The sequence below is a fragment of the Anser cygnoides genome, chromosome 15 (genome assembly GCF_040182565.1).
Source record: "Anser cygnoides isolate HZ-2024a breed goose chromosome 15, Taihu_goose_T2T_genome, whole genome shotgun sequence".
Lineage (NCBI taxonomy): Eukaryota > Metazoa > Chordata > Aves > Anseriformes > Anatidae > Anser > Anser cygnoides.
The window spans coordinates 7,499,368-7,527,001 of NC_089887.1; the positions used below are offsets into that span (position 1 = coordinate 7,499,368).

The 27,634-nt window shown below is 39.8% G+C and overlaps 1 protein-coding gene and 1 long non-coding RNA gene across 2 annotated transcripts in view; one reads left to right on the forward strand and one right to left on the reverse strand.

Moving 5' to 3' along the window:
- LOC136786424 (uncharacterized) overlaps positions 1 to 8,188 on the reverse strand; it is a 32,076-nt gene extending 23,888 nt beyond the window's left edge. Inside the window, exon 1 of the long non-coding RNA XR_010825034.1 lies at positions 7,986 to 8,188. This is a non-coding gene — a long non-coding RNA (uncharacterized lncRNA). The remainder of the gene's footprint in view (positions 1 to 7,985) is intronic.
- Positions 8,189 to 8,199: 11 nt separating this feature from the next.
- BAIAP2L1 (BAR/IMD domain containing adaptor protein 2 like 1) overlaps positions 8,200 to 27,634 on the forward strand; it is a 40,214-nt gene continuing 20,779 nt past the window's right edge. Inside the window, exons 1-3 of the mRNA XM_048065568.2 lie at positions 8,200 to 8,485; positions 16,804 to 16,879; positions 19,086 to 19,172. Coding sequence (XP_047921525.2) covers positions 8,435 to 8,485; positions 16,804 to 16,879; positions 19,086 to 19,172 — 214 coding nt within the window. The 5' untranslated portion in view covers positions 8,200 to 8,434. The remainder of the gene's footprint in view (positions 8,486 to 16,803; positions 16,880 to 19,085; positions 19,173 to 27,634) is intronic.

Consider the following 27,634-nt stretch of genomic DNA (forward strand, 5'->3'; position numbering starts at 1 on the left):
TCAAATTTTGTTTCACAACCGCTTTCCTATCAGTATAAGAGTTTCTGCTGTTTTCTCTTTTAAAAGTTTGTGTTTAACACAAATCAAGGCAATAAAAGATGAAAGCTGAGCTTCACTGAAATACAGGGAAAACTCCCATTAATTCTAGTTTAACCAAATTTTTGTCCTGAAGTTAACAAATAGCCACAAGTCTCGTAGACAAGATCGGGCAAAAGATCTACTACATGCCTTCATTCCTAGTTTGGCCAAGCAGTACTGTACAGCCCTTCTACATGAAAAAGAGCGTCCAAAGTTAACGCATCATCCATTTAGAAACCCCTGAAGTTAGTGAGAAGCTTTACATCCGGTACAGTGAATGCTAGGATGGAGCAGCAGTCTAAGCAGCACAGAAGCAACTCCACTGCACCCAGACACAAGGCCCTCTGGTTCCAAGACACCCCGTTAGTTCTAAAAGATCCCCAGGAAGCCCTGAGGCTGAAACTACAGTCCTCATTCAGAAAGAAGCAGGAAATTGTTTCCTCCTCAGAAGCCATACAACTGAGCAGCTGTAACATCCATAGAACAACACAACACAGAATAATTCTACTCTGTTCTGTTCGATTCCAATTCTTACTCCAAGGTACCTCCGATCATTTGCTGTCTTAATATTAAGGAAGAACTATGCCTTAGGACCCCACTGAAGGTCAGAGGCTCAGTGCACAGTTCTCATAAGCCAAATGCTTTCTTCTCATTTGTGAGATGAGGATGAGAAACAAGCTCCTTGGCTCACTCCTAGATCCCAGTCCTCCAACCACCTGTGTAACGCACCTTACAGGATCTCTTGTGCCACAAGCCGACCTTTCAGATGAAATCTGAGGTGCACCCCAAGAAAAGCTCCTTGCAAGGACCCACCTTGAAGGCCACAGAAGCACAGCCACGTTGGGGTTGGCTCTCTCCACCCAGCAGACACTGCAGTGCTGGGAAGCTCCATCCTCCTGCAGACTCTCCCACCCCTCATGCCAAGCCCCAGGGCACGCGCTGCACGCCTGCAGCATCGCTCCTTGCAAATTCTGCTAGGGCAAGCTGCAGCACAGCTCTCATTAGTTCATGTGCTTGAACTGAAAAACACACAACAGAGTAATGGTTATGGCCCTACAGCTGGAGCCCAGAGGTGTCCCAAACCGAGTGATGTCTGGTGTGGATGCAGTCAGTGTGGCCTAGAGCCCAGAACAGGCTAGGAATCCTTCCTTGTGATACAGCCCTCAGGTTTTCATTTTCAAACAAGAAAGCGGAGCAGCAATGATGAAGAATGTCAATTCAAACTCTTTCAGCAAATCTACAGGAACTGTACTGACTTCAAAGACGACAGTTAATCAGGAGGCCAAAAGCCATCCAGAGCCACTCTAAGTTCCCTAACCACACTGTTTTTCCAATGCCAATGCGATTGGAACTGCAGTAGTTTGACCCTGGAGCTGCCACCCTCCAGCCAAGCAGTTTAAACACCCTCTCCATCAAAACCTCCAAAAACGGCCTTTGCCGGTCCAACCCAAACACCGTTTTCCTGCCTTTGCACAAGAGCGTGCTGCCTCCAGCCACCTCTCTTCTCAGGCTGTTTGCAAGCCGGACACAAGGCCCCGGTGCGGCCAGGCCCTGCCATCGTCTGCAGCCTGTTACAGAGACACACTCAGCTGCCTCCAGCCTGCCCTCACACTTGTGGTAGGCCTTGTTAGGAAAATCCATCAGCAGCTGCAGATTGCTCCCCAGATCCGCGCTGTTGAGCATCAACCGTTACTGCCCTCACATTCTCTAGAAGCATCACCACATTGGCACCAGCCAGGGGTGTCCAGAAGGCAGGAGCGGGCCCAGCAGGGTCATGTTCTCCTTCTGCAGCTGCCTGGAGCAGCACTGTAGCACTAGAGCAGCAGGCAGGCTCATAAGGCGTCCATCCAAAGAAACGTCAGTATGGCTCAATCCAAAAACCTCCATGTATGGCTTTGGAATAATCACACTTTTGTTACAAAAAAAATAGAAACTGATTTTTTTTTTGGTAACATTTTTAGAAGCTGTACTGATAACAGCTAACTGACAAGTTACAGGAAGAATGTAATGGTATTTCCTTTGAGCTGTTTATTATTAATACAACCTTCCCTGAATGTTTTTCTGGTAATTCCCCATTACAGTAAGACCGCATAAAAGAGGTTAGGCTAACAAGGTTAGGTTGGAAGGTTAATGAGCTACAAGTTTCTTTATAATATGGAAATGCAGTTCTAGGATTTTTGCCAAACTATAATCAAATTCTAGCTGTGAAAAGGAAGAGGTAAGGACAGTACCAAAATTTATGTTCCAGATCTCTGCAAACACTCACAGAAATGCCACTGTACACCTGGCACAAGTTCAGTTCCTAGCCCAGCACCAGCATCACACCCTAGCAGGGGCCTTTCTGTTCCACCCTGTAACAAACACTGCGTATTAACACAGGGGTGAGAGCTACCAGTGCACTGCTCTCGGTCACATCAGCAACACGCACGTGCTCTGTTCAGCTGCAGTATCCATGCTCGGCCTCGGGCAAAACCAGTTCATCCATTTGGAACAGCGCGCGCACACACCTGTTGTCAGCTAATCCCCGCTTGACAAATTAGAAAAGGAAGAATAATAAGTATGCTGTTATTTAAAATATTGCGTTTTTGGCATGACTCACCTCATAAACCCGTGGAACCTAAACGGATTAGGAGTTTGCAACAACAGTTTCACCAGGATGTTGGCTCATTATTAATGCTGACATCCAAAACTAAGTTACAGATCCCAAGGCATTTTCAGAGTCTAATAACACGAACATCCTAACAGCACTTACACAGCCTTGGATTTTTTTTTTCCCTTGGAGTGTACGAGCAATATAAAGGCTGCCCCATTTGCTTACTACTACTGTCTATCCCGTTACAGTACAAACCACCCCGAGAAAGCCTCGAGCACAAAGGTTTTGTTCCCTCGTGCACAGCTTGCTCGCCATCTAGTGGGCACAGCCTTTGAATTAAAGCAAGCACAGCTACTTTCAGCAAGAACTCAGCAAGCACAGAACATGTGGGTATAACAGTTTGGAATTAAATATTTTAATTAGCAGCAGATAAAGATTAGCATTGCTAATAGCACTGGCTATTAAATTCCCTCGAACCCTAAATTTGTCTAAACCCTAGGCACTTCCAAAACACCTTGTCTTTTAAGAAAATGCATTCTTCTATACCATACATTCTTTCTAGTCCCCAAAAATAAAACCACAAAGAAGAAAACTGGTTACAATTCACCTTATAATATAGCCAAAATAATTCACAAAGGGAGACAACTGAGATAAAATATAAATGTCCAAAGCATTCATCTCAAAGACAAATCTGTCACCCCATGTCAGCACTCTGGAGAAGGAAGAGATTATCAGAAGCATTTTGCAGCTCCTTGAATTCCCGTTCTCTCTGCCCCCCCCCGGCCCCATCCCGAAGTACAGTGAATTAATTACATGCTTAAATTAAGCACTTGAGTAAATGTCTTCCTTGATCTGAGAGCTCAGTATCTTACTGAATTGACCTGGAGGTCTGAGTTACAGTTCATCTGCTCTGAAATCAGCTCAGGACAATGAACAGCATGGAATTAAATGATTTTTGTGCTTGTCTGCATCAGTTTAAAAATGGACTGACTCCATTTAACCAACCAGAACCAAATCAGACCACAAGGTTCAGTAAACCTTCAAAAGTTTTAAATGCTTCCTTTGAATGACACTTTGTGTCAGTTTTACTTGGCTTTTGTATTAGCATCTTGAAGGGGTTAAAATACTTGAAAAGTTCCTTGCAAGTGCCAGCAGAGGAACAAAAAATCTTGTATTTAAAAACTTTATTTTAGAGACACATTGTTCAAAAGACTGAGAAATATATATATCAATCAGAAAAACAAGCTGATGAAGTCACTTTAATTTCCTGCTCACAAAGTTTTATGATGATGATTCTGAATGTTTGATCCCACTAAATAATGCACTGTGTAGACATATATATATATATATATATATACACACACACCTTTTCTTTTGTTAAATGTCTGCTGATGACCACGGGGACTGAAACAGGCTGCAGCTGGCTATATCATGCATATGCGATTGCTGCTTAGCTACAATTTATGTAGGTGGTTGCAGTCATAATATGCTGTTTAAAACACACGTTAAGATCTAATGATGAGCTGACGTTAATGAGTCATTACAGTACACTTAAATAGTTACCAAAGAGTATTTGTATAAGCTGCTGACATGCAAACGGAAAACTTATGGAAAACAATTATTCATTAAAATCAGTAATACTTTTATGCAATATGTATATTTACTCAAAGGAATATTTCTGAGTATGTACTTTTTCAAAAGATATGTCAATAATACCATTTTCTCATTAAATCTTCACAACTCTAGAAAGCTGACAAGTGCGTGAGGAAGCGTTTCATTGCTGCTACTCCTGTTCCAAAGCTTAAGTGCTACAAAGGGGAACTGGCCTTCTGCATGGAATAAATATAAGCGCTTACTTTGAGCTGTTCCCACAACAGCACTTTTGCTCTCGGATCTAAGTGATTCTGCCTCTGGCCAACATGGAATCAAGGGCAGGACTCAAACCAAGAGCACGCACTTTACAGAGCTACGTGCAGGAACGTAGGCTCCAATCCCGCCAGCCTCAGCACCCACCCCGCCGCTCCTCTTAGCCGCGTACCAGAGAGAGGCCCCAACCATCTTCACCATGGCAAGGACCACAGGAGTGGCTGCAAGTCCGAGTCATCTCTTAAACTGCCAGGATCAAGGGGATTATGCACAACTGCAGGCCTACAAATATTTTTCTTTGAGGTCTGGAAGGCGTGAGGCAGAAGGGAGGAAGGAGAGGAGTTCTGTTTGCTTAACAGGCACTCACTGTGTTAGAGCCCAGCGCCGAAGCTCTCCTTACTACATGGAGGATGCCTGCAAGGGACAGGCAACTCAGCTGGGTGGCTGATGTATCTCAGGAGACAGCCCCATGTAAAACACAACCAGCATACCTCCCCCAGCACTGCAGAGGGTTTTCTTTACGTGCAGAGTTGCGGGTTATTTCAAACAGAACTGTTCCAGTTGGGTCCTCACCCTCTGCCTCCTGGAGGCTCTCAAAACTCAGCCAGACAAAGCCCTGAGTGACCTAACGCTGAAGTTAGTCCTACCCTGACAGGAGGCTGGACCAGGTGTGCTACTAACCTACCTGATCTCCTCTAACCTATTCTCAAGAGGCAGTTATTGCTTGAGATGCAGTACAAGGACTCAAATGACCACAGGACGGGCTCACCAACAAATTAAGAATAATCCCTTCTTTGTCTTTTCTGGCCATTGAAACCACCCACGTTAAATGTAAGCTTACAAAAAACGTAGTCAAATTATTTTAATTCCGATCAGTTCAGAGAGCATATATGATGAGTGTTCACAATTATACTCCTGCTCTGAACTCATCCCTACAGCAGTTAGCAAGTACTCTTCAGAGCCTCTAAGAAGCAATTAAACAAACGCACAAATGTGAGTATTCAAACACTGCAGCACCCAAAATTCAGTGCTATTGACAAATGCGATAAAGCAAACTTCTAAATGAAAGTAGTATCTCAGTCCATTTATTATAAATGCTTGTGTTGGTATGCAGACAGAGCATACCGATGTATTCAATGAGGTTTCCATTTTGCAAATTATTAATAGTAATTATTATTAATAATTCTAATACTACAACAGAAAGAAAATGCAAAAAATGCTTCCAAATGCTCTACACACATGTAATATTCTCAGGATCTGCAAATGAAAAAAAAAAAAAGTGTATAATGATATAGGAAAACATAAAAAAGACATGAAAATTATTTTCCACACATTGTTCTGTACTAGTGTCAGTAACTAGCATTTGTTGTAGCATCTAATTTCAGGAATACAGGTTGATAGGTTTTCTTCAATAAAAATACAACTTGTTATTTCTAAATTTAATTTCAAAAGTTTTAAGTACGTATTGTTAGTTCTTTTATTTTAAAAGAAAAGACAGTCTTGCTATTTTCTCTGTTAACACTTCTTTTTTCTATTTCTCAGCTGATGCTGGTCATTTTTATTTTAATCTTTACCCAAAATTAAGGAGTCTTCCTTTCTACCTACATTTTCCACTTTTGGGGTATTCTTTAAAAACTACTTTTTCTTGTTTTTTTTCTTTCCCCACTACTTCACATTTTCAGGCTTTATTTTCTTTGTCTTTATAATCTACAGCACTAAAAACTTAGAAAAGATAACATAAAAACACAAAAAATTGCGTATATGTGAAGGCAGCAGAAACTATTAGGAAAGGTCAAGAAGGGCAGAGAGAATGTGAAGTTCAGTAGACCTTTAAAATATTTACATTGGCTTACAAAGAAAAGGACCTTTAGAAACACGTATTTTGAAATGTCGCGCATCAGCACGATACTAGAGAATGTTAAGATCATTACATTTCTAAACAATTCTACCTACATAAATTATCCTTATCATTTCTTTTAGACACGCATATTTCATTAATGCTTACATTGCCATTTACCATGACTGAACTTAGCGTGCTGATTAGAAACAAACACACTGAATCCTAGTTAGTTTCCTGGAGCTCCATAACGTTCAGAGGAAATAAGACAAATGCTTTGCCCCTAACAGAGTAACACGCTCCCTGCTACGTAACGGCCAGCTCCTTTGGCCATCACCAGGGAAGGATAAGTCCTTTTCGACACCTTCCTTTGGGCACTCGCTCCCTGAAATTTTCGTCAGCCTTTTAGGGAGGAACATCCTTTCACTCATTAGCATAAATTCACACAAAAGTAATAATAACTGTTCACAGAGCTGTAAAAAACCTTCCAGACAAATAGTTGGGAAATAAACAGTGCGATTCTACATCCCATGCTCAGGCAAACAGCCACAGCACGTTCAGAAGGATGGTCTGTATGAGTAAACGCTACTTAGTACAAACACAAATTGTAGACTTGGGCCCCAAATAACTCACTGTAATTACAGGACAACACCATAAATTGGACTATTACTGAAAGGTGATGAATACAGCAAACACTAGAAGTCTGCAAGGACTTTACCTGGGAGTGCGAAGTCTGACACAACTCCGTCTTGCCCCAGCACTTTAGTTGTGTTCAAGATAATGCTCTAACCGCTCACTTTTTTCCCCCGGAAGGTAAACTGTAGTTGTGAAGGAATAAACACCTCCATGTGCTTGGATTAAAACATTTTAACAGCTCTTGAAAGCTGATAACAACCCCCTCCCACGCCTGAGTCCAATTTCGAGGGTTCTGGTCTAAGTCCAGTTTTGTTGCATGCCCTGTGTCATTTTATTGCGGCAATAAAGTGGGGAGAAGGGAGGGAGAGGCAGCGACCCGACCAACGAGCACGGGTGTTCATGCCACACGCGCACAATATCCCAAGCTGGGCTTGAGCTTTAAATACCCAAGATTATCAAATTCCCATAAAGTCCTTCAAGATAGCGCTGGTATTATTTTATCGGAAAGGCATTCCAGGCAGCATACTTTGAATTAATCTCGCAATCTCCAGGCGATTTATGGTCCACAAAAAATAAGTTACCCCAGACTTTCCCCCACGCTGTCCCCGCGAAGGCCTTGTGAGTCATTTCACAGAAGTAGTATGATCGGGGCACTTTTCGTTTTATTGGAGTGTATTTAAAAGGAATAGAAAACTTTAGGGTGCAGTACGGAGCATGGCTGGTGCTCTGCATGCGTGTACAAATGTTTTCAGGGGGAAACATCTCCCTCCAGGCCTGAGGGGTCCCAAGGGAGGCCCCCTCAGCTCTGCCTTGCGCAGGGCTGTTGTGTAAGGGGGAGAGGAGAGAGGAGAGCACCCCCTGCCTCACAGCCAGCCTCGGCCTCCCCTGTTTGACAAGAGAAAACCGAATAATTCTTACAGAACTTTCAGGAACTCTCACAGAACTCTCACTCAGCTGCTGAGAGGAAGACTTTACCTCCGGCTTCCCTGGACGCCCAACGCGGAGCTGCCTTCCGAAAAAAGCCTCTCACGCCGCGCTCCCACACCAGGGGTCTCCACGACCACCGGGCGCGGAGGCTGAGAAGAGCAGGGAGGCCCCGCAGGGGCTGCGGGGCGGGGAGGACGAGGAGGAGGAGGCTGAGGAAGGAGGCCTGAGCGGGCGGCACCCAGGTGGAGGCGGCAGGGCCCGCTGAGGCGAACGCCGCCGCCGCCGCCGCCGCCGCCCCGCCCGCCGAGCCAGTCCTGCCGCGTCAGGCGGCCCCGGCCCCGCAGTCCCCGCCCGGCGGCGGCGCTGCCCGGCTGGTTCCACAACTTTTTGACAGTTTCTCAGCGGCCGAGGAGGGGGGAAAACAGCCTGGGCTCCGGCTGCGCTGGGGCCGTGAGCGCTCTCCGGAGGAACGAAGCCTCCCTCTCCCTGCTGGCACCATGTCCCGGGACCCTGAGGAGGTGAACAGGCTGACGGAGAGCACCTACAAGGTGAGCGCGGGGGGGGGGGGGCGCTGCCCGCCTGTCGCCGCCGAGCCTGAGGAGACGGCGGCCGACGGAGGCAGCCACGGCCCCTCTCGCGGAAAGGGAGTCGGCTCCTTGTTTTTTTTTAATTTTTATTTTCTTTTTATGAGTAAGCTCGCCCGTCCCAACGTGCCAGAGCCCTGCTGCTCGGTGCTGGCTTCCACGGCGTGAATAACGCCAAGGGGCTTGGGCAACAGGTTTAGGGCAAGGCAGGCTTTAAGACTGTTTTTTTTTCCCCTCCTCAGCAGGCTCGGTTCTCCGAAAACCATAATTCCCCCGGTGTGCTTTAATGAGAACGCGGTTCGGAGAGCTTGGGGTTTGTGGTTCTCTGCTTAAGCCATTCCTTGATAGGGGCCAGAGCCTGGAAGTGGCTTAACAGTGAATTAAGTTGCTTGCTAGAGTCCTAAGCTGATAATCTGATTTATGGAGGGACACCCTAGCGTGATTCAAGGCATCCGCTGGAAAAGATAGTCCGATTAATGTTGGTAGACTTCTAAACTTTCTAGAAATGCCTACTTACTACCAGAATGAAAAGTGTTTTGTGTGCTGGCAGGAGGCACTCAAACTTTTTCTCTCAACAAACAGCCCCTCCAAAACACACGAAGGGAAAAAAAAAAAAAAGGCAAAATGCCCTTAAAAATCCTGCATTTGAGTAGCAATAGCAGTCATAGATCCATGATCTTTATTCTGTGCAGTGTGTTGTAGTACAGAAATCATTCACATTTGCAAATGTATTTAATCATGCAAATGAACCTACAGCTGCAATGCGTTTGCAGCTTCAAGCCCAAAGGAAGGCTTTCTGGAGATTGTTCTGTTTTGCTGTTTACTCAATCATACTGGCATATTATCAAATGTTTTCATATTTCTGAAGATGTTGTTACAGTATAAAGGTCTCCGAAAACTTTTACAGGAGTATTTTACTGTTTCATTGTTCTCTGACACACTTAAGTCAACTTCATTACTTCAAGTAGTCCACCTATATTGGTGTCATGTCATATTTCTATTTAATTTCTCTTAGATACTAAATTCATGTAAAATTACTGGAAAAATGAGACTACTTGGCAATAAAGGTTGTCCTTTAGGATCAGTGTAGGTCTTAAAGAGTCTGTTGCTTTTTGATATCAGTTACTTTCATGGCAAGGCCATAAGCAAACAAATTATTTTTTCCTCAGAAAAACAGTCTGTAAATACAGGCTCGCAGACGAGAAGCCTGGGAAGTTCAGGGCTATGCTGAAGAAGGAATGCCCTACCCTGTCTATTGGCTTCCAGAATGTAGCTAAAACAGGACAGAAGATCTCTTATTTGTGAGTTTTAACAGATATACTATGAAATAGGTTTTAAAGGAATGACAGACCTCTAAATAAACATAAACCTTCCCTGGTACTTAGTACTTGCTTCCTGGGAAAGCTTCCCCCCTTTTTTTTTCTTTGTTTTCTAAACTAATTCAAAGGGACACTTAAGATTGAAACAACCAGCAAAACCACAGTAATACAAAGTTAATGTTGACAGTGTGATGAAATGTCTTCTATGCGGATATTTTGAGAGGTCTGGTATGTTGCATCACATAGCTAGTACTCACAGGCCTGGAAACCCTCCTGCCCTGCCCTCATTAAAAATGGAAACTTTATCCAGGTAAGGTATAAAGGCTGCTTCAGATAGACCCAGAATCCATTCTCTGTTTTAAAGTAGTTATTTCTATATCAAAGTTAAAATCTGGAAAATAGTTCTTTACTTCTTAAGGGCAGAGAGAACTGGCCTCTGTATTCAGCATTTGCTGTGACTACAATTACACCTCCCTCATTTAAAGCACATGAATGCTTCTTTGTGCCGTGCTTCCGTCTGCCCGGTGAGCGTGCTCTCCGCTCAGCAGCGTCCCTGTAACTTCTCCCCGGGTGCTGTCCTAGCAGCACAGCGCTCAGAGCACCGGGCTGGTATCGACCAAGTCAGCAGCAGTATTTGTGTTTCTCTTACCAATAAGAAAGCTTGCTCTGGAGAAACCAGCTCGATGTAGCGTAGGGATGGCATCTGTGTGCTGCGGGATCAAAAGCAGGTTTTCAGCGTCTCAAAAAAAAAAAAAATGTAACCTTTCTGTGACCTGGAAAAATAATAGAAAAAGAAGTTTAATGCCTTGCTAGTCTGTTTTCCTTTTTTTTTTTCTTCTTTCTTATAGTGCTAATCCACTGGATTTATTAAACGCGTAGTAACCTGTGCTATAGAAAGCTTTGAAATATGCTTACAGAGATCACCAAGTGGCTAAAAGTAATGCCCTTGTATTTTTTATCTTATTCATCGTTTTTGTTGGCAACGACATAGGGAAGCAAATACTTCAACATATTTTAGGTAACCTGACTGAATAAACAGCATAATCCACAAATACGTGCATGTGTACACACATGAAAATCAAGGTTGACATTTGCTCTTTATGTAATACCTGAAGAATTATTTTAGTGCATGATAGGAATGGCACGTGCGAAAGGAAGCCCGAGGGTGTGGGAGCCTGTGAGCAAGGAGGGCCACGGCCTCCCCTGTGCCAGGGCGCTCCTGTGACGCCTCCCGGCTCTCGCCACCGCTGCAGTGACACGTCATGCTCGCAGTGCGGGACATTTCGTGACCTCCACGCACAGACCGTGTCCGTCGGTAACCCGGGAAAGCCAGTGCTTCTTGGTGTGCTACTGCGGCTGATGCAGTTTCCTTTTATCGGCTGTATAAGGAGGTCTGTCTGTCATCTGGCTGTGTACACTGTCCGTTTGTCATCTGGCTATGACACGCAAAGCAGGCGAAAGGGGAAAAAGGTGGAAGAGCTGAGTTACGCACCCGTGGTTCTGTCCGTGGGGTCTGAGGGCTACGCCGACATGTATTGCTCCTCTGGTTTGAGGCTTCTAGAACTCTTGATATTTCACAGGTGTTGATCATCTTGAATTTCAAAGATGAATTTCTCAGTATAAAAGCAAATTTTACCTAGAAATTTTCATTATCACCCTAAGTATATGATTAGAGTTGAAAAAAATAAGTTTGTTCCATGGAGTGCTGTGTTACTCTGAACAGGGGCATGTAGAATTATTTTGGTAGGCTATATTGCTTTCTCCTTGAAATATTTCTGATAAACTCAGTTTAAAACCCTAACTTCCCCATATCCACATTTTTAAAAGGCTTACGATTAGATTAGACTACCAGACTTACTGTCAGTAGTTAAAATTCACTTGCGGCATGCTGCAGGAAGGGTATTGTTTTGAATTACCAAAATATAAATCCTAATTTGGGGGAAGAGGGGCCTCGGGGAGTTTGTGAGCGTATAAATTCTAGCTTAGTACAAGTTATCTATTTGACCTTACTTAATTATGTCTGCTTATATTCTGTCTTGGGTCACACATTCATAACCTGGAAAATTTTGTATTTAGAACACATTGATGGATGATGTATTAATGTTTCTCTTAAACATGAAACATCAAGCTAATAATTAGTCATAAGAATTACACTTTTTGATTAAACACTGTCATCCCGATTTTTTTTCTCCATTCTGTTAGACCTGTTTTAAAACAATATTAAGCTCATTTACAGCTGAGATGGCTTAACATGAGGACTTAATCCTGCCCTTATGAAAGCTTTATTCTGGATTTCAAAGGCTAAAGAAAGAGATGAGATGTAATAATGTACAAAATGGAACACTGTGATTGGCTTTCTATAGGGCTTTTTGAATCTCCTCAATGGGTTCTCAGACAACATGAAAGACTCAAAAAAATTAATGTTGCTGTTTTTTTCTAATTGACCTGTAACATTATAAACAAAATTATTAGTGGCTATACAAAGGTTAGCTATGAATAGCTGTAGTGATGGTAATATGAGTAACATTAGACCTACTTTTCTGTGTTAGTTCTGTAATTTCGGATTTCGACCTAAATACATTGTTATCCACTCTTGCAAAAGTGCCTGCAGGATGTAAACTTGAAACTACAGGGAGTCTGTGCATTGTTTGGCTGTACCCATACCTGCTGAGCTATTGTTCTGCGAGGTGTGTCTTTAAGTAAGACGCAAAGCTGCACATTTACAGGAAGGCACTTTTACAATGGCTTTCATTTGTTTTGAAGATTAACCTTGTTTATATGGCTATCAGGAACTGTGGAAGATATGATACCTATACCCGAGTGGAAATACACCGCTTGTTCCTCCTCAGTCTTTTCTGCCAGGCTGGTTAACGCGTTGGTTTCATGTGGTGAAGGCACATAGCAACCTTCATACCAGAGAATACATCTCCCTTCAGCTCTTTTTTGGGAAGGTCACTTGTGCCAACTCTAATGTTCTGCATAAAAAGATGTTTCCAGTTGCTTCTCTTGAAAGTGTTTCCCTTCGTTTCCATTCATCCTAAATAATAGAAAGCTGTAGGATCTAATCATGTGCCTCCTGTTCTCTTCTAGTTAATTATTCTGTTCACGAGAGGTAGTGTGTCACTAGAATATAGGGCACGAGATTGACAATTAGGAGGCCTGGGCTGGGTTCCTCACTGAACAACCAAATGATGTCTTGTGAACTACTTTATCTCAGCTGTTGCCTTACTTCGTCATGTCCTGCAGGACTGAGACAAAGGTTTTATTACAATGTCTGTGTACAGCACAGCGGATGTCAAATAACATTGGGAACGTGTTACTTCTGACAGCTTTAAGTTAGTGGGCCTCGTGGTCAGAAATTCCTCTGTTCTGCCGTCTCTGCTTTATTAGAAGTTCTCAGATCTGGCTTTAACGTATGACTAGTGCTAGAGGTGGTTGGTCCCAGTCATTGTCATGACCTTTTCCTCAGACTACAAATACGGGAAGCTGTAAAATAGTAAGGCATCACCTGAAAATAAACAGCTATAAAATTGATTTCTGAGTGGCTTGTTTTTAACCCTGTAACTTCTGAAGTTAAACAAAATATTACAATCATTTTAAGTGATCTGAAATGTCTTGGCAATATCAAGTTTATATCTGATCCTGAAAAGGGAGTTGCCAGTGACAGTTTCGCTTTTTTGAAGAAGTGCTCTAGGTATTTCTTCCTGGAATGAAGCTGCTTTGAAGATGGCAACAGTCATTAACTGTATAAAAAGAGCTCTCAAAGCAAGGGCAGGTTTTTGTTTGCTCTGAGAATCTAGCCTCCAGTAGAAAAAACAATACATATGCTTCTCTCTAATGCTGGAGAGAGAAAAAAATCATCTAAAAAATATTTCATTAGGTTGTCTTGTAGATCCAGCAGGGAGGAGAAAAAAAAAAAATTGGGTCTCTATCAAACACAAACCCTCGGTAAGAAAGACGAGCCTTGCACAGTGCTGCGAAGATCAGCTAAGCATACCCTGTGTTAAACCGAGCAAATTCCAAAGAGAAATTTCCATTGCAAAGGTTTTCACTGTTTCTCATGCGTTCCTGTCTAGAAATTGGCGCAGACACTTCTGCTAACAATCAACCACTGTGGCGGCGCAAAGACTGAAAAACTTCCAGAGACTGCTTGGTCTAATGGAGAAAAGATTCTTCGATTGTATGCCTTCCAGCTCCTGAAGGCACTGAGCTAGAAATTGTTTCTTCATCCTTCCCAGCAGCTTTACATATACATAGAGCAGATGTGATGTACCAGAGCTCTCCCTGGGAGTCCTCTTTCAGTGGACTTGTTTCCACAGCGTGATCTCTATCTGCTGTACCTGGACACCCGGTATGTCTCAACTCAGCTAGCGAAAACAGAGCTGAAAACCTGGGGAAAAAGAGCAGAAAATGGCTTCAGAGAGGGGAACTGCTGCGCATATTCTTGCTGGATTTTGGTCACCTCCTCCTAAATGAAGACTGATGATGCAGGTGCAGTCACTGTTTTCTCAGTCTGAAGTCTGATTAGAAGGTGTCAAGAAAACTGGCATCTTAACCTGGACGCACATTCAACAAAATGAATATTTCAAGACTAATAATTATCACACTACTGTTACGATTTTTGGATAGGGGGCAGTAAGGTTTTTAACTCCTTGTTGTGCAGGGCAAGGTAAGCAGAGAGGGGATCCGTCTTGCAGAAAAAAACGTTTTCAATATGGGGTGGGGATTCAAGGTGGCATTGGGATTCGTACCTGCTATGCACGCACACGTTTTCCACATCATGTAGAGCTTTCTCTTCCCCCATATCCTTGGAATACAGGACTCTATCCTAAAGCAATTCCATAATTCATCTAGTCGCATGATTCGTTAACTCCATGTATGCCAACAGCTACCTTTCTTAGCGCAACGCTGGGAAGAAAAGTCAAAAAGTTGGTAACAGGAAGGAACACAAGTGCCTAGTCGCATGGTGCCAGCTCCAGGAAGGGCAGCAGAGGCCCAGCAGCAAGATTTCCAGCAGTCAAACAGCTGGGGTAGGAGGAGGAGCATTTCCAGACACTGCAGCTTGAAAGTCCATCCCATTAAGTTGTTGGAATAGCCCTGGGCGTTGTTGGCCCAACCTGAAACACACGTTCCCACATGATTTCTGGATGTGGTTTGTGAATTAACACAGACCAAGGGCCTGGGGACAACAGGTAAGTTTGCTCGCAGTGATTGTGTTTGGACGGGTAAGAGTTTATTGGTACAGACAAGAAAACAATCCCCATTGCATTAAATTTGTACAAATAAAAGCAACAGGGCTGGGCACTGTTGTTTTGTGTCCATTTCTGATGTCATAGGTGCTGTAGCAGTATCAGAACCTAATAGCTTTATGTCTCTTGGTATCATGTTCGCTCAGAACTGTGATACCACTGTGTAATGACATCCCATCTGTCATTGTTAAAGAGTAACAATAAAATGATTGCTTGGACTACAGATTTTTCAGTTCCATTACCTAGAAAATGGAAAGTCAGAGGCTTGGCAAGAGCTGAAAATCTGTAGGTTTAAAAGGAAATTCTTGCTACTGCATTTAACTGTGGCATGCTTGAAGGACGCAGTTGTACTGGCCCCGTAACAGAGATGCTAATAGTTACCATTGTATCCCAGTACAGGAGACAGAGAGATGGGCCAGTAGGGAAGACCTTTTTAAGGAAAACATTTTGAAGATTAACAGAATAACAACACACGTCCTCAAAATCAGTTCTCTAACAGAGTTTGGGGAAGCAACAGGATAGATGCTAACTCAGTATTGAAGTCCTTTCTTATGGGATGTTGTCAGACTGTGCCATTGGACTGTAGTGTGTGAACCTATAATTTTATCCAGGTCCAGCAATATTATGTATGCGGGTCAAGTGTCTTTAATAGTGCCAGTAAAATATGTAATGCGATACATAAATACTGAAACCGTGGTATGAGCTTTATGTGGAAACACAGAATTGCAAGTCCTGCTGTGCGAACAGTATCCAGAGAGATGTGAGTTGTGCCATTTAAAATAGTAAGAATAACAGAGTGGTGTCTTCAGCTATCTCATGATCTTAGAAGATTTTACAGAGTGATGTCACAGTTGTAGTTTTATTAGGAAGGTTCTGGGAAAAGAAGGTCTAGAATCTTCAAAAATGGAAGATCCATATCTATGGAAATACAGGGCATTTATTAAATTTATATTTAAAAGAAAATATTCATTACCAAGTTGTTCCTGAGACTCAGCAGCTGTTTTTATATGAAATTGTATTTTGTATGGAAGACAGTAGAGATGAAGGATTGGAACTTTGTGGTTACTTGATTTTTAAATGACTGGGCACATATGGAAAATGCCGTAATATTTGTTCAGATATAGTTATTGACAGACATGGAAGGATTTGTTGCTAAATTAGAGAGAACTATTTTCCTAAGTACTAAATATTAGCTGTAATGTAGAAAAGAGAATTTTTCAGTTTATTTTGCTGCTTGTTAAAAAAAAAAAAAAGTCTTCCTCTAATCAGGTATCTCGTCCATTTCTTGCTCAAATCATACACCATTGTCAGAAAGTTATTGTTATTGTCTGACTTTAGAAAACAATTAGTAGAGAAATGGTTTCTCTCATGCTTCTTTCTCCATCACTTATTTATCATAAAAGCAAGGTCTGTGCAAACTTTGATCATATACTCAACATCCTTTTTTATTATAAACAGACAGATTCCTCTTCAGCCCTAGTTCAGCCTAATTTTTTTTCCTGTTTATTGATCTTAAATGCTCAGTTTCCTCACCCTTCTGTCTTTTGCTCTCCTTTTCCTCCTGAGTCTTCTAATTTTCACCCATCCACAGACCTTCCAGGTAACATACTGTACATAAGAAACATAAAAATATTCATAAGTGACACTGAGATAAATACTTTCATCCATTGCTGAATTGCCTTGGCTATAACACAAATTTTATTTTGTTTGCTAGAATGTTATGGAACAGTTCAATCCGGGACTGCGGAATTTAATAAATCTGGGGAAGAATTATGAAAAAGCTGTTAATGGTAAGTCTTTTGGCTGTTAACTTTAGAAACAATGCTTAATTTTCATTTAATTCACTTTCATATTGGATGTGAGGATTGCGTAAAAGCTTGAATTCCAAGTTGAACTTCATGCATTTATAAAACAAACTAAAAAGCACAAACACCTCAGCATATGTACCTCCTCTTCTTTTTTTTCTTTTAATTTGGGAGGGGAAACAGGATTTTGTCCAAGTTCAAACACTGCCCTGCAGAAGATGCATCCCAAACACACAGGCACTGAGCTACTGAAAAAAAAATTTAAAAATGTATGAATAACACCTATTAGAATCATAATATAAATTGAAGAAACAAATAGTTATGCAAGTTAGATATTGGGGTTTTTCCTCCTGGAAATACCTTCTAAAGATACTTCATGATCTTAGATTTGTTCCTGCTCACCTGTACACGTGTCACTGCCCGAGTAAGTATGCCTATGAACAGAACAACGTGAATGAGTAAGAGTTGCAGGAGTGGATTCAATTTTTTCTTATCCATACTAAATCTGATGGTGTCTTTCTAACGGAGTCAAAATCACAATCAGAAAATCTGAATCTAAGGGCACATGCTCTCAGACTTCATAATGTGTTTGTTTACTTCCATTATTGACTTCAGAGAAACTATTTATATAAGAATTGGTTTCCAAGACTGGGCTCTGGATTCCCAAAGCTTATATTGTAGGACCTGTTAGAGCTTGCTCTATTTCACTTATGCAGACCTGTTGAGCTGCTTGATACCATATTAAAGCAATGTAAAATGTCTCCAAATTTGCCTCATTAAAGTCTATGACACATATTTCCCTTCATGTAATCTAGCACTCTGAGAAATGTGATACTGCAGAAGTTGTGCATAGCCAAATAGTCACTGAAATATCTCTTCATGCAAATTTTAGACCAGGCTTGAGACAAAGATAAAAAACAAAGCCTGCCGGAGGTGAAAATAAGGAAATGTTGATTTAGTTGCAGTACCTTACCTTACCTGATTCATTAGCAAATGCTGTTTATGGATTATAGCTAGTACCAGAAATAATATGTTTGGCTGAAAAAAATTTATAGCAGATTTCGAGAGCTGCTTTTCTTTTTTTTGTACTGTACTATTGATGCATTATATTGTGTCTTTTGTCTTTTTAAAATTCAATTTGTTATCAGTACTTCACAGTATAGCTGTGCCCAGCAACACTGGAGAGAGGCTGATAGGCATTGTGTTTTACAAAATTTGCCTTTAAGACTGGTTGATAAAGCCTTTCTAGTATGAATGCTTAATTTCATGAGTAAACGTTTGCAACATTGCAACAACTGTTGAGAAATTGTTAGTCATCTTTGGGCTCTCATAAATTGTTAATCTTTTCTCCATAAATTCTGAGTGGTATAAATAGATCTTCAACAAGGAGTAAATATCCTGTTGCTAAACAGTCAAACATTTTGCAGCTTTCCAAACAAGTCAGAGTGGTCTGAGAAAGAACATAAATCTTATAAAAACTTCTCTTGGATTTATAATGCATCTTTGTGCATTTTGAGGCTAAAGGGTCAAACCTCCTTTTCTGCCCAAGTACAGTTTACTAGCTGTAGTACTAATGAAGATACTATACAGATGGAGTTCTTGATTTAGCTTGATAAACACGGGTAAAAAAATCACATATTTTCTTCCTTTCTTAGTGACTACACTAGGAGATAAGACTGACTTGGGGCTATCTGAGAAAACATTAGATAGGCAGAGTTGAAATGACACAAGCTTTTCATGAACATGTGGCAGACTGCTCCATCAGTAGCACCAACATAGTTGGTGGTGCTACTTTTGTTGTGTTGTGTGGTTTTTTTTGCCAAACTTTTGTTTTGTTTTGTTTTTTTCCAACAGCTTTATCTGTACCAGGGAGTTTTGCTATGTCCTGAACAAGGGCTGGTACTAAACCTACCCACTGGATGCTGATTGCTCCTGGGTATATATGAAAGTTGGAACTAAAGGCTGCAGCTTCGCTGATACAGTTTGGTCTCCTGTCTTTCTGTCACCTGGTTTCACAAATTAGGAGGTAGCACAGGGACTTGAGTAACTTTTTTCCAGCAGCAGGATTCCTTTTTGCCATACAACCCTCTCTTACTTTGTGTCCTGGATTCCAAAATTTCATAGGATCATAGATTAATGAAAATAGAAAATCTTTCCATGTTTTTAACTCTTTTTTTTTCTTCCCTATAAGCTATGGTAGTGGCTGGAAGAGCATATTATGATAGTCTTGCAAAGATTGGTGATATATCAGCTGATTCTCCTGTTTCTAAAGAATTAGGTAAGTGATTTTTTTTTTTTAATATTTTATAACCTAAACGTCTTTTTTGTTTTCCTACTGACACTTCACAGAACTAATGTGAAGTACTAAAGTATTGGAAAAAGAGCATTTTACTCTTTAATAATACATAGTTGGAAGGAATTAGATCACTTTAAAATGTATTTTTTTCTCAGGAAACTTATGCTATTTTGATCAAAAATGTCAGTAAAAGTTCTTAGATACGTTATATTAATATTCTAGTTGAACTTTTGAATGAGGAACTGTAGAGTAAAAGATATCATTTAGTCTATCAGTAGCCATTTAGATTAATGTAAAATTAATCCAAATTCTTTACTTTCCCAAAAGTAATTTCTGAATTTTTGAAAGACTGTCGTCAGCACTGCATTTTGTATTCCTTTGGCTAGCGTTGAAACGATATCACTCAATCTACAAAAGTGAAGCTTTCATCAAAGTACTTGCAACATTTCTGACAAAAATATAACATCATTACAAAAAAAAAAAAAAGAAATTGAGCTATACTGAAAAGAAGAAACATTGTTTAAAGGCTTGATCTGCTTATTGACTAAAATAACCGGATAAAGTGTCTTTCGATTATGGGCAATCTTTTGATTATGGGCGACATAGGACTCTTTCATTGGTATAATGTGCATCTGCTTCTGTAACTCTTAACTTAGAATAGTATGCAAATTCAGGTGATTAAAAGGAATGGTTTTAGTAATTTTTTTCTTAGTGATTCTGTTGAAGGTGATTTGAGGGAAAGACTCTCCTTGAATGGTGACCACAGGTTTCTATGTGCCTGCATGTATTTTTGATTTGTTCTGAAACCTCTTCTGTGTGTTAACATTCTGTGTTCAAAGTTGGGAGCGGCAGAACAGCAAACAGTACAAAGCAAACAGTCCTAGGGTAGTTAGTTTCTGTATTTGCTTTGCATGTTGTTTACAGGAAACAGAGTTGCTAGTTTTAAACCATAGAACAAAAGTATGAGAAAGTTAGAAGTATCAACCATTCAGTCTTATAAAAATGTCAACAAAAGCATAGTTATGATTTTTGTAATCAAGCAGTTGGTCAAATACATAGAAGTAATCTATTTGTTGAACTTTGTATTGACTGTGGGATATTATCTGCATGTTTGAAAATATCATTGGGTAGTCTCAAGCTGAATTCTGTTTCTTCCCTACTACAGGGGCATTACAGAATTGTGCTTGAAAATAGATTTTTGGTTTAATTATGAATTCTTCCATGCAGTTATAAACATTTTTCTAGACACATTGAGAAGGTATTGCCTTCTTCAGGCTCAGGTGTCTAGCACTGTATTCTGTTCACCTTCTACTTAAACTGATACTGCAATAAAAATCTTCCTAAGGAAGACAGCAACTCTGGATTTCTTCCAGCAAACTCTCTGATAGAATACTTAAATTAGTGAACATTGGAAAAGCCAGGATAATGTGGTTACACATCTGTGACAGATTAGTTACATTTTCTTAACTTTTTTAATAGTTCTGAAGCTAGAATATGATACTGAACTATTCAGCAAAGAAATGGATACACCCCAGACAGCTGTAAAAGCGTCTTTCCTTAAAACAAAACAAAAAGACCATGCTGGACAGCTTTTACCTTTTTGTATTTTAGAAATACTAAGAGAGATGCTATGCGGTATTGGATGTGTAAAGACTAGATCCAAACTTTGCTGTGATTCGTTCCTTTGAGGACCCTATTAACCCTTCCAGAGTTACCATAGGCTCAACCCACTGCAGAATTGTCTCCTGTCAGTTCCTTTAGATTTGCCCAAATGCGTGTTATCAACCACCAACAGCTCTATCATACATAATGCTTCAGGCATCCTTGCCAGAACAGAGTTCAGCAGTCATCAGTTCGGTTTTGTGACCTACCTGTGACCTGCCTTACAAGACCGTATTCTCTTGAGAATGAAGTGAGCTGACACTGGTTTGGTTTACAAGAGCAGCAATCTACAGGTGACTGGCAAAGAAGCAGAGAGTAGCAACTTCCATAATTTTGTGTGTGCATGTTATCTGTATCCACATCTGATGCTCTGATATTTCTGTAACTTCTTACCTTGCCCTGGTTTTAAACTACACTACGCCTCTTCTTATATCCTGTACTAATTGAAATCAATAGTAGCATTCCCACAGATGTCAGTAGGGGGATCATGATATTTTGAGTATGTAAAACATCATCCTGGCTGCTCACAATGATAAACCAGCAATGACAAGAGCTGTTTTGGAATGCTTTAATTGCATGAGCATGAGTTGAGCTCCTGTGGTCTGGATTTCCAGTGTTAAGGGTTTTGGACAGACAGCAAATTTAAATGTTTTAATTTGAGTAATAAAAATTGAAACATCCAAAGTAAGTATTGAAAGTAATACAGCCAGTCTGTCTGAAAAAAAACAAACAAACAAACAAAAAAAAAACGTGACATCTATTTAATCAAAATCAGGTCAATTAGTGTATGGATGGCAAGGCTTTACAGAAATCACTTTTTTTCAGAAATCCATGCTGATGGTTTTTTACCTTACTTTGTCAACTACAGCAGAAATGAAGGGAAAGCAGATCATCAAATTATTTTTGACTCAACTTAAGTGTAGATGCTTCCAGCATTGACTTTGTGTTTACAGCAGAAAAGTACCACCTACTAGGTACTTTTTGGCTATAAAATGAGATATTAGAACAAGATTCCTCCCTTTTGCATAGCAGCCTGTGTTTTTTGCAGATACACTTCATATTAACATCAGCCTTATGAAGTCTGAACCGGGCAACAAGGCAGGAATCAATGTTTCAGCTCTTTCCTGTAGCAATGTCACCTTCAGTAGTGTCAGATGAAAAATAATGTATTATTCTTAACTCAGTCGTGTTGCATTAAACTTCTTTCACTTAATTACAAAAGACTCCAAGGCTTAGACGGCTAAAATACAATATTCTTTCTAATTTATGGATAATGTTTACTGGAAGATCATACTGAGTCATTTTACAGTTCAAACCCAAACCTGCTGGGTGACCTAGAGTATATTTACTGCCAAGTGTGATGTAAAGATTTGTATCAAAAACACACTCAGTCAATCTTTCCTTCTCATAAGGAAACACAGAACACATTCTCCCTGTGATGAGACAGTAAAATAGAGAGCGCTTTCTTCCCTCTTCTGCTCCCATCTCATTCTATGGGAATGACAATGAAATGGAAATCCGGATATTCCAGATGATTTAGAGCTTTTGTACTAAGTATCTATATCTTTCAAGTCTAGCTAAAGCTCTCTGAAATATTTTAATACAAATTATACAAAAATAATTTAATACGAGTAAGTTGAGGAAGTAAATGAATATACTGCATTCCTATTACAATCCTTATAAATAAGGGATAAGTTTATTTAGGTCAATTTCCTTTCTAATTTTGGATTTTCCTAAATTTCTAAGCTTGTAGTCCCTCAGAATTAGCTACAAGAACTATACACATGCAGGTTACATTCCTAAATTCAAGTTATTTTCCAATATGGAATTTCCATGTCTTTCTTTCCTAGAAACCTTTTCTAAATCACACCAAGAATTAAGCATAGGAAACAAGAAACCACTTGTTTAAAAATGTAGTTTCATACTATTTAAATTACAGCATATCACATCAACACAATAAAATTTCAAGTTTCAATAATGCACTAAAATTCACATGTATACGTTAGCACTGTATCAATATTAAAGATACTAACTTTCATGATGGTAATCTTTTGTTGTCGTACCCAAAATACAGGTTTATGAGGTTTTATCTAATGGTTTTTTTAGTGCTTATAATTTTAATAAGCTCTCTATTCTAATAATGTAGGCTGTCTTTTTAGCCTTTACTTTCTCAAGGAATCAGGAAGTTTTCCTGCACATTCATTGAATACTTCTCATGTTTTCCCAACTATCCCCTTGTAGGTACAATAAATGGCAGGTGCTAAACGCGTTTATAATACTGTGGGTGTGAAGTCCCAATTCGGTTGTTGTGTGGCAACTGTATCTATAACAGTCACCCACAGTTATATTACAGATCTTACATAGAGCTTATTGCTCAAGAACTAATAAGTGTGAACTGTTCACTGCTGCTCATGCAACAGATAGCCAAACCATAAGAAAAATACTATATTGTATGGTCTTGACCTGTGGAACTGAATTGCAGAAATTTGTGGCAAACCTAACCTAAACTGTTAGTTTATTTAAAGATTAGTCTGTGTCATAAGCTTACTGTTTTCACAATTTCATTCTGTTAAAACTCATCTGGAAACAGGTATGCAAAGCTATTGCTCATCTACAATCTGAAACTTAAGAATTTGTTAAAAATAGGGGGGTTGTTTGTTTTTTAGGAGAAATTTTCAGGTTAAGAACTACTGCACGTAATTTACAGAACCAAGTATTGGGCAAAAAGATTGCTCTGTGTTGTGCCAGTCATAAGGCTGAGGAAGGGAGCCCCTCACAGCGCAAACAGTAAGCAGAATGCCTGACCAAGGAGAGCCCTGAACTTGATGTTCTGCTTGGGCACAAAAGGCATTGACTGTCCTTCTAGAAGGGCTAAAAGACAACACTTGAACATGTCCACGTAATGTAATTTTAAAGGTCTCCAAAACTTTGTCATGCTTTAAGTACAAAACATCCACTAAAGTGATATAGTAATATAGTAATTACACATAATAATGCTATGACATAGATAACTCAGGGCAGGAGTTCTCTATATAAACATTCCCCCCATCCCCTTTTTTTTTTTGAGAGTCCTTATTCTTCTGTTAGCCAAATGCCTATAGTTACTGGGGTAACTGTGGATCAGTTTGAGAGTCATCGTAGGTTAGCTGAGAAAATAAGCTAATGAGTGGTGAATATGCCTACAATTCGTCCAATAGTGAGCATTTTTCTTATCCATTTGAATGGACTAAAATTCAACAGGATCATAGAATTCTTCTGGTAACTGTTTTCTGGTTTTTCAAAGCAAACTAACAGTAATTTGATAATAATACAAATCTAATATTAATGCAATTAAGTGAAGTTAAATTTGTAGAGAGCACTGTCTAATTTTACTTTATTTTGTAAGTGATAACTCCTTCATTTTACATATTTAGCTAAGAGAAACCCAGTGAACTTTTCTCCCCTTCCTTATTTCAATTTGTAGAGAATTTTGATGTGAGAATCTGTGAGCTTAGTGGCCAATTAATAAAGAAAAAAAATGGAATTGAATGGGAAAATTTTTATTTTACTAAAAAAATACGTATCTTCTGGCTGAAAAATTTCTAATCAGACTGTAATGTAAGGTAATACCATCTTTCTAAAGCACTATCTTGCAAGTAATTGTCATTCAAAACTCTTTTTCCTTCCTTATTAATAAGCAACATGGCCATTTGAGCCTGTACTATCTCTTGCTACTTCTGCAATACAGCACTTAAGCATTGCTCTTGGTATTGAGAAAGCCAAGCAGAAAAACAGAAAATTTAATCATTTAGGATAAATGTAGCTAGTTACACTTAAATTTAAAAACAAAACTAAAAAGGGGAGCAGAGGGAGCAGTGGAGGGAAGAGTTGTTGGCTTGCTTTAGCATAAAAACTGACCCCTTCAGCTGGACTCCTGTCTCAGTTGTCTTCGAAAGATGACACCTAGCACGCTCTCCTTCACTGGCTCGTGTAACCTAAAGAAAAGATCTGTCATCTTCTCCCGTCTTACTTACTGCATCAGTGTCGTCTCCTCTATAGTATAAATGTTCTACTTTTAGAATAGATTCCGTTGGATAGAAAGGCAAGTGAAGTGTGCCAGCAACTACAGAACCTCTTTAGCACCTCATCTTGTGGAAACTTCTGGGAAATTAGCTTAGAGGTTGCAGCTGAAGCAGTTAGTATATCAGGCCAGCTTTTCCTATGGAGCATTAATAAAACACTCTTCTTCTATATTTATAATGAAATGGAATTGGAAGAAGCGACCGAATTCTTTTATTATAAAAAGAAAGTATCTTGAATATGAAACACAAAATAGTTTTCTGTTTCTCAGGAGTGAGGTTTTGTATCTTCTAATTTTGTGGTAACATTCAGTCTCAATGCTACATAGACCTCCAATTTGCCATAAGTAAGCTAGGAGGAGATGAACCAGCCTTTCTAGATATATTTCTACTGATGGAAACAGTAGCTGAGTTAGTGGAAACTTCCTGCTAGTCATAGTTCTACTTTTCCAGGTCATTTATAAAGTTAAAGCAAGCCAAACATTCTGATTGACAATTTTTTTCCTCTAGGATTGGTACTGTGGCTTTTAGTGCTCAGTATTCTGCATGTAAACTTTTGATGAGTCTGGTGGAGGAAAGCAAAACAAAGAAACAGAAAATCTTCAGTCTTAAATTCTTAAACACGAGCAACTGCATATCACCTAGTAAGCTGCCTGTCCACCTATTGCAGAGCTATTGGAAGCTGTATGTGTTCACTGATTTATAAATTAAATCAACTGTTCAGATACTCATAAACATGCCCTGCCAATGGCCTGGTAAAAACTCCTGCAAGTCAAGGTGTTCATGAACAGTGGAGAACTGGTACGGTACTATTAATAAATCAAAAAAAAAAAAAAAAAAAAGACGAGAGAAACCTGTTATCCTGTTGCTATCCAGAACCATAATTAACAAACAAAAAATCACAAAGCAATAAATAATCAGTGAGGAGTCTCTTTTCCAAAGTTCTACAATCCTTTCTGATAAAATATGATCCTGCCAAGAGAAGGAGTGAACAAGAGGTGTGTATGTTAGTACACATAGAGAATGTAAATGCTTAAAAACAGATATTGTGGCTTGTTCTTGTACAATTAGAAAAACAGAAGTTTGTTCTATATATAATCACATCATTCTATTTGTAAGTTACAACAACTTCCAGCTAAGGTGCAAATTTTCTGGTTCTGGAAATGGCTGAGGGGAGGAACAGAATATGGAAACACAAAAATTTCTTTGAACAATTGCAGGGTGCTGGTTGCAGAATAATACTAGCCCCAGAGAAGAAAAGACAATGGACACTGATATGACTTAAATGATATTTTTCAGATTGAATTCTAGATGGTGTCAAGGTAATCATTCAAATTTCTCAGATAATTTCAGTGTTTTTGTATTTTTCCCTATAGCAACCTGTAAACTGAAGCTGATTCTGGTATTTGATTTATATTCAAAATAAAAGTGGGTGTGCACTTACTTGGTATCATCATGCAGTGCTTCAGAGGCCTAAGAAAATAGGGAAAATACCTCGAAGGGCATTCTTAAAGATATCTGACTGTACTGGAACAGTTAGATTTCACATGAGCATCACTGGTAGCACAGACATCTTTCATCTTGCAGTGGATTGCACCTGGGTGTACATGCAACATTTACTTGATTGTGGCTTGTTTTTATGTAGAAAAGAGTAGTTCCAAAGTGAGAGAATGTGTGTTCTGTGCACAGTAGGTGCGTGTTCCCTGGCAGCACTCCTAACTTACCCAAACACAATACAATTGCAAGATACTGGGGCTGGTGCAGGCAGGAGGCCGTTCTCTCAGCTGATGCTAAGCAATCAGTTTTCCTTCACTGTCTCCACCCCCAGGTATGTCTGTTGGCAGGCAAAATAAAAATAAAAAGCCTGAGAGCCTGGGTAGAGGCTTCTTTCTGTCTACTCCAGTGAGAGAAATGGATGGAAAATGGAAAGTAAATGTCATCATTGCAAGGAAAATTGCATCATGCATGTAACTAGCTTGTAAATCCTTTAATCAAAGGTCTACCTGTATTTTCTCTGTACAGTCAGCTTTTACTAATTATTTCTGAACAACAACAAAAAAATCCACAAGCAGTGGTAGATGTCATTAACATTCCTAAAGAAAAAAAAACAATATCTGCCTTGAAATTCCAAGAAAGAGACTTTTATCAAAACTGTAAGCTGCATTGGGGTTTGGATTTTCTTATTTGTATTTATTTGAAACTGGCAGTTTCAAATTGTTGTGACTAAAAAATGCAGTGACTCCTTGCACTTTATTGAAATTCATGTAGCATTTACAATGACAATTTAAGTATTTATCCTTTTTGTTAGTACTGGAAACCCATAAAGAGCCTCTGTTTTTGCTGGTTAGTATAATTTTCTTGTTCCAGTCCTGCTGAAAAACAGAGATTAGCTCTGTTGTATGATCTTCCTTAACTAATCTGCCTAAAAACAGCAGGGCGACATACAGGCAAGTTCAGGCCTGTGGCTGCACTCTAACTTATTTTCTTTGCACCTGATGTGCATGAGGATTAGAAGCTACTTGTTTAACACCATTGCAGAGCTCAAGTATAAAAACCTTGTATATAAGGTTTTCAAGGCCCTGTGAAAGATCAGTCAGTGTAGCACATACCTTAATATATTGTGTTTTTTTACGTATGGGTAAAAAAAAAAAAAAAAAAGAAAAAGAAATGCCTCCAGCAGTTTTTAAATATATTAGTAATGGAGTAACAGGTGGAAAAACAAGT